General features: G+C 38.2%; 1 protein-coding gene across 1 annotated transcript; it reads right to left on the bottom strand.

Annotated features, from left to right (window-relative positions):
* Positions 1 to 2633: 2633 nt before the first annotated feature.
* scamp5b (secretory carrier membrane protein 5b) lies at positions 2634 to 7461 on the bottom strand (the record flags this gene model as incomplete). The annotated part of the gene is made up of 5 exons (XM_078258710.1): positions 2634 to 2819; positions 3177 to 3294; positions 4163 to 4264; positions 5627 to 5783; positions 7332 to 7461. Coding segments are annotated over 5 exons (693 nt in total), but the record flags the coding sequence as incomplete, so codon positions are not given.
* Between the last annotated feature and the right edge of the window lie 637 nt (positions 7462 to 8098).

The raw sequence follows: 8098 nt of genomic DNA, 5'->3' as shown, positions 1-8098 counted from the left end.
ACTTACATTCATCAGGTGGCCATTAAACTAACTCCAAATGAATGCTACTGTAATGTTGCTCTGTATTTACCAGATATATAAAGAAGCAAGGGTGATAGTATGTTGGTGTTGTGTTTACAGCTGGCTTATGCTAAAACATTATGTTTGTGCCTATTGTAAAATACTCATAACTTTCTTTACTGTGGCCAGCACCCCCAACACATGGAGGGGATATCAAGAAACTTGCTCAAGAGTACCTTGTATGGGGATCACAAACAACATTAAAATATGGCCCTCTGGTTGTGACATGCTTCAACAACCAATAGCTCACCATAAGACGCAGCTGGCATTTAGCATTTTTTTGTTCCAGCCAGAATGAAATGATTAGAGGCATGCAGTTGGATGTCCCCCTCCCCCCCCCCCATGTTTTACAAGTGGACAGAATTAAATTTTAAAAGGAAAACATCTGTTCAGTCTTGATTTGTTATGAATCAATGACTATATTCTGTAGCTGACAACCAGTCCTGTTTACCTGAGGGTGCAAGTCTTTGCTGTCACCACTTGTCACAAGAGATTTCCATGTGTATGGCAATTACAGTGTTCTTGTTGGTGGCTGCTGGTGGGTCCCTTGGGTATCTATATCGCTGTATAATTTCATCCCCCTCTCCACAGAGTAATGTTATCACTCTCACAACACAGGGAGACACAGACAGTAGGGAAGAGGACATCCACCGATAAATCTATCTAAAGTGTATTTTGAATCTAATCTATGATTGTCACCTGCTCATAGGATGTCAAGAGATAAATTGTGTTTGCCCTTGTGTAAGTCTAAAAAACATCAACAACATCTTTTGGTCAGGCAAGTAGTATCAATCACCCCTATCTCAGATTTCATATGCACTTGTACAGACATTGTAAATAGATCACTGGCAAGAAAAGCAGAGGTCATATAGTGCCCCTGGTGGACAGTCAGTGTGACAATTAGACGGCCACAGAGAACCAATATTACCACCTGAAGGCAAAGAATGTGCCTCCTATTTTAGTTTCCAATTGTACAGTCTTTAAATGTAACTGCAGTACCATTTGCTGTGTGTAATGTATTGGAAACAATTTAAAATCACATTTTAATGATTTAGTTCAATGTCTTAATTCAATGGGGCAAATATGACAAATTACTCAAACAAGAAACAGAGGCTCTAAGCAACCTCCTTGAGTAACTGCATAATAATAATAATAATAATAATAATAATAATAATAATAATAATAATAATACAATGATGGTGTGATTGCAGTCTTAAACTTAGCAGCTTGTCTCAAGATTCCTGATCTAAGTATAAAGGTGATAACTGTCAAGTGGCTGAACTGTATGTACAGTAGCTTATAGACACAAATAGCTATAGGAAAACAAAACCAAACAAGATGTTTGTTTGATATTTTTTGCTATGGGTGAGTGATTACCTTGATTTCCAAAAAACTCATTCATTGTGATGGGGAGGGCGAGAGAGAAGGCAGAGCAGAGGGAGTGACACAGAGAAAGAGAGACAGAGAAAAAGAGAATTAAAGGGACTATCATAAATGCAGATAAATGCGGAAGGATGAATGAAGATAATCTGTACATGTCGGCGCCTTCTATTTCATACTAAAACCATCAGTGCCTCTCTGTGGTCAAATATCCCTATTGCAAGGGAACACATGACATTCAGTCCAAACTAGAGCTGATTACAGCACATGGCTCAGATATTTCACTTGTTTTCTTGCTGAATTTATACATAGAACCATTCACACTGATGTAATTATTCTGTGATGTAAATCTGATGTTTTCAGTGTAAGGTAGACATGTCAACAGGAAGCTTCAAGTTACAAATTGTTTTGTATTGCAATGCTACTGCTTCTCATTGTAATACAGACAGACTTCCTTTCAACACTACAGTACAACCATTTATAAACTGCATAGAATTATGCTGAGGTCACGTAAAGTAGCATGATTTAAATTAAAATTACAATATTCCATTGGATCTTTGGTTTACCTTTGAATTTAAATACAAGACAACAACTAAACATTAACACACAAATAACAAATAAAGTAACTTTATACATCCTAAACAATGTATCATTCAAATCAATAAATGCATAAATAAATACATGAATAACATAATACTAAATAATGAAATCTTCATCACAGCAGAGGTAATTGTACATCCAAAATTCTTATTTTTTTTGCTCTATTTTGTAAAAATTGCTTAAACTGCAAGTCAACACAAAGATTACATTAGCACACAGCTCTCACGGAGCCACTAAAGTTATACACATTCAAAACTACTTTCATTTCAACCTCCCAAACAGAAAACAAACAGACATGTGAAATTATATAAAACACAATCAGCATGCCCCTTAATACAGGAAGGCAAAAACCAGCTTCCCACAGATGCTCAGAGCTATTTGTTTCCCAAATGATGAAATTACTTGAAATCACTGACAATTCTGCTGAATCAGTGATTTGGGCTGAATGTAAAAGCTGAATGTTAAAATATAAGTGTTGTTTCATTTTTTTTAACTCAATAATCAACAACATTGTGGGAGATGTTAAAGTCTTCCTAACCCTGTAGCTCAAACTTTGGCATAACTGTTTCCTTGACACCTCTGTCTCGAAGAGGCTACATCTGGTTGTCGTTATATTGTGGGCTGGGGGAGTGGGAATGATCCTGCATGGCTCCAGAAACTGCCCCCATCGCTGCCTGCTGGGCTGCTGCCTGGACATGAGGGTTCTTCCAGGCTCCTGTGGCCCATTCCTCCTGAGCTTTGGACATGCTGCCCCCACTGCCACGGTAGAAATTATGGATCTGCAGGCAGGGTGATTTCACAGTTATTATCAACGCCTTCATGTGTGGAAGGTAAGTGTTTTTTTTACTACTTTAGTTAATGTTATCACATAGATTTTTAGAGTTATGCAACTCTGTGAGTCTGTTTAAGGAACAGTTTCATTACGTACAAAAAAGATTTGAATGGAATTCTGGCATTAATCATTTTAAACCTAACAATGATGCTTTGTTGACATGAGAGGAAATTAATCAATCTTAAATCCTGGACTGACAAAGGCCTGTAACATTATTTCCTACCACAAAAACGTGTTAAAAACAATGACAGAAAATGTATTCTAATAAATGGCCTGTGTAGAAATGCACAAGTTAAATTCTTACCCTGGTGAGGGCAATGAAGGACAGTGAGGCCACAGCAGTAAACATGATAGTAGGTACCAACATGATCAGCGCAATGAAAATATTATAGCTGAAGAAGGAGATGGTAGCCAACCAACCACTGAAAAAGACAGATGAACATTAACACAATTTTAATTAAAAAGAAAAAGATTAATTTTAGAACACAACACGAACCATAATTATCTGTTATTGGATTGTCTGGTGTTCCTCATCATGACCACCATCGAACATCTGGATGTTAAATGCCAGTAATTTTTGTGGACTTTAAGTACTGCGATATAAAGTTTTAAAGTTTTATAGCGAATACATGAGAATATCCAATTGCACATGGTGACATTTATAAACTTTATGGAGGCTGTCATAATATTAATTTCTGATCATCAGCCTGAGTGAGGTGACATTTTGAGAATCTCTTTAATGGCCTCTCAAAATCTAATAACAGGACTATCATAAAAGTTATATGAGGGCAATTTCTGATCTTCAATCACTGTCATGTTAATGAAAGCAGGGACCAAGGTCTTTAAAAAAAATCCTCCTGACATGACTTATTGCTTGAGCTCAAAATGCTCATTCAAAGGTAGATTTTGTAGTCTTATTAAAACAACTTCTTGTTCTTCATGTTATTAATGCATGCAATGCAACAATGAATAAGTCACTCATACATGCTTGTAGAAATATCAGAACTTCAACAATGGCTCTGGTACTTGAGTTGCATTAGACTGATTTCCTCTAAGCATGAGTCAGTGTAATGACACTTACTTGAGAGTTTATTTTCTCTTACTTGAGTACATTTATTTTCAAAATAAGTGATGACTCAACAAAGAAATCGTTTGAATAAAAGGTTGATGCGCGTGCAAAGCTGATTCTGAAACATATTCCCTTTGTATTCTGAATTTTGTAAAATATAAGTCATTAAAGACCTTTTTGAGAGAAATATTTTCCATACATTTTCAATCTCTGATTCTTACCATACTCCCCATCCAGGAATGCCTATGCTTTGGATGATGCTGATGCCAACTTGGGCCATGAACACAAAAAAGAACTGCATGAAGTTGAAAGAGCTGTCACTCCTAAAAAAAAACGAAATAAGAAAAAGAAACATTTACACATGCATAAATGCACTACTATATGCATAAATCACTACTATATGTCTAATCTGGTATTTGCATACTGTATCTTGTGTGATGTTATTCATGTTATATATACATTTGAAGGAATTCAAGCCTACAGGGTGATATAGGTTATTCACACTTTGCCCCAACACAGGCTTCACCCTTTATCGTGGCTCTACAGGCTATAACTTATGTTTAGGAATCTACACACTGATTCTTTCCAGGTTTATTCACAGCCAGTCATGATAAAACTATCACTTCTCCCACATCTGCCTTTCTGTAGTGATGACAACACAACCGTGGATGGCCTTGTCAGAAGACTGTGATGAGTTCTTGCCCCTGCCTTGGTACTTTGGTCGGTCTGGTTTGATCTTCACTAGAGTGGAAGGTAAGACCCACATATTGCTTCAGGGCATCATCTACTGTACTAGACAACACATTGGCTGTCCCTGACTCAGCAAACTGATCAAGGAGCAGGGAGCATGCCTAAGCCTAAAAGATAAAGGAATGAGTTTACAAGATTTCAGACAGTTAGTGCTATATATGTGTCACCTCATGATACGCAAGATCTCCATGTCAGCAGTACAAGGTTTGGGATAGAGAGGATGTTCTGGGTGCCTTTCTGTCTCCAGAGGGAGTGATTGGATCATTTATATCTGCTGCCATTCAACACTTTCAGAGAATGGAGGAAAAATGTACTTAAAGCCACCATCCATAATGGACCATCGCCCTAGATACGTGTATATTATATAAACTATAGAGTAACTATGGATGGCATAACAGTGCCGGGGTGCAGTATTTAGAAATGACTCAGCAAAAGAGAAAAGAAAATATTGATTGAGCTTTTCAACTGCGAATTGCATCTTCACATAAAATGTTTCCAACATGGCATTAAAAGGAAATATCCTGTGATCTGTAGTAGTCCTCTAATCTACCAAATGTGCACATATACATAGATATATGAAAGGGTGATGGCAATGATCATAAAAGTACTATTACGGTATGCAACCATAATTACAGTCAAATGTCTGAGTGAGAATCATCTATATGTGATACACAGTTATTGTGTCTGTTGAACAGATAAAATGCTAAAAAGTAGCATTTAACGTTATGCCTGAATACCTTATATTGCAATATAACACAGTCAAATATTACTACAGTATGTGTGCTATTTATAACATTATTACTGTGTTGCTTTATACTAACTACAACAACTGAGTCGGCAAAATGCAGCTACACAAAACACAACTATATAACAAGTTAGCGCTGGAGCACAGACTAAACAATATTTTGAATGTCAATATTTTCTATTTGACTTACTTGAAGGCCTTGTAGATGGGCCTGAACCAACAGACATAAGAGCAAGGCGTGAACATGAGGAGCCAGATGATAGCCAGTCCAAAGTTGGTCACACCCCCTCCACCAAACATCCAAGCAAAGCAGCCAATGAGATTCACCGCAAGAGTAGCACTATTCACTGTAAGACCAAAACAGACATACTCTAGCTTAAGTGCAAACAAGTATCTATTTGGTACACAGACATGCACATGCAGAAAGGAATTGATATGGATGTGGATATGAAGGCAGCCAGCATTAACATATTGTGACACAAGTAATTGCAATGCTTGACTCACAAGATGGCTTTTGTTCCAGCAATAGCCTGTTTGCGGGCGTCCTTTTCTATTAATTCTCAGTAATGTTATGAGGCTACAGTACTCTTCCCTTAAGTTGCACTTAGTTCTAATTGGAGCTCTGTGCTTTGGTCCTGTCTTTCTTTTCTAAACTCGCAAAGAAGGCCAATCAGCTTTAAATTCTGGTCCATAGAGAAAATACGGAGTGCTTTACAAGATAATAATGAGGCCAAACACAGCTGCAATACGACAGCTATTAAGGAACACAGCTGTAAAATACACAACACGAAAAACAAATATTGGCTACAAATGATTTTCACACAAGAAATGTGAAAGAAAAATGCAAAAAACAAAATGAAGAACAAAAGAATGTACATGCTGAATAACACTCAAATATGCAAGCAATGTGCATGCCATGCATACAGAACATTGCTACATAGGGAAAGAGGATAACAGCACATCCAAAAGCAGATTGGGACTTTGAATACCTACTTATGTGTATCAGTTACTAAAAAAGTCGACACCTGCAGAAAGAACAGAGTTAAATTGCAATAGCTCAGAGTAACAGATACATATATATGGAAAATATTTTGTTTTGTGGGCACTGCAAACACAATCAAAATCAGTCTGTGGTTTACAGCATGCATTTTGGCGTGGAGAGGCACTTCTAGACTGGCTACATTTAGCAAAATCAATTGCAACCTTGCATCGACACCCCAGCTTCACCTTTTATTTCATTATCTTCATGTTACTCTACTGTATATTGGCTTATGGCTCTACTCATAACTGCTAGTGTCAGTGCACCTGTGTAAATGTTGCAGCAGCTTTGAGTTATTTCGCTGTCCCTGCACTCGGCTCCCTTGCATGTCGTCATGGACGGGAAGGGAGCTTCCAGACCAGGGCAATATCACAAACATCATTGCACTGCTTGTTTATGGTGTAATAAACTTTGATGAAAGTGCTTCTGGCAAAAATTGTTGAACACAATTTCAATGTTAACTGCTCTTCAAACCAAGGCCATCTGGTCAGTGCTATGACTCATTAGCAAATAAACCAGTCAGGATAACACAGCCACAGCCAATAAAAAGAATATATTTTTGGACCAAAGGGACCCTTGTAAACCATTGCCCTTCTGTTACATAGTTGTTATCATGCGTTAACCACAGAGGAGAGGACAGTTTATGGGACCTCCAGGAAAATCCTGGCTTCTGTTGCTATATTAGATGGTCAGGTAGCCTCTGCAGAAAAAGTCAGTTTAAAGTTCAAATTTAAGCTCCAAAGTTGATATATTAGCTCAACTTTTGAGCTTAAATAATAATAATTAGCCTGATGCAATGATAATGCAACAGGGAATCCCATACCACTCTTATAACAATACACTTTTAGCCACTCACATATCCACAGGTTGTACATTTTCTTGCACATGCTGCGGTGCTGCTCAGGGATCTCCTCAAAGTCCTGGTAGAAGCATGGCTTGAGTGGAATGAATCCCGGCAGTGGGGGGAAGTTGGGCTCTGAGACAAATCATTTCATAACAGTTAGACATAGCAGATTGCATATGGCGATTCTTACCAAGTATATTATTTTATAATCACTGACCTGCCATGTGGATAAAGTGTGGAGTCCGCTGTTTAGATTGTAGTCTCTTGAGCCTGTCAAATAAGAAGAAACTGGAGGTTAGGAACAAGTAGTTGGTTATTTCTGCAGCATATAACCTGTGGTCATCTGCAATTATTTTCATATGCAGTCCATTGATGTGGGAGCATTAGACCATTACCAGAACAACAAACTTTATGGGAAGAAGGCGTTTAACAGCGGGTGCTATAAGCGTTCTGCCGGGGGATTTAATGTGTGAGCCCTCCAGGCACCGTCTCAATAGTGGTGATAAGATTTCAACGACTGAATCTTTCCGGTTTCAGTTAAACCACCGGGACATTTTCACACACACACCCCGGGAGACCGGGCACACACACGCCTGTTGCAATCACACGCAAACTCCACTTCACTGGATGAAATGAGGCAGGACTAATTCGCTGTATATACGAAGACGGTTTGATATTTTGACAGTGAGCTGGTCACTATAGCTAGGAATTACGGATTCCACAGGACACGTAATCTGCTTACCTCCTCCAGATAGCAGAGCTTCTCTGTTTAAAGTGCA

This window comes from Sander vitreus, chromosome 1, assembly GCF_031162955.1.
Source record: "Sander vitreus isolate 19-12246 chromosome 1, sanVit1, whole genome shotgun sequence".
NCBI lineage: Eukaryota > Metazoa > Chordata > Actinopteri > Perciformes > Percidae > Sander > Sander vitreus.
This window is presented reverse-complemented; position numbering and strand designations above follow the sequence as displayed.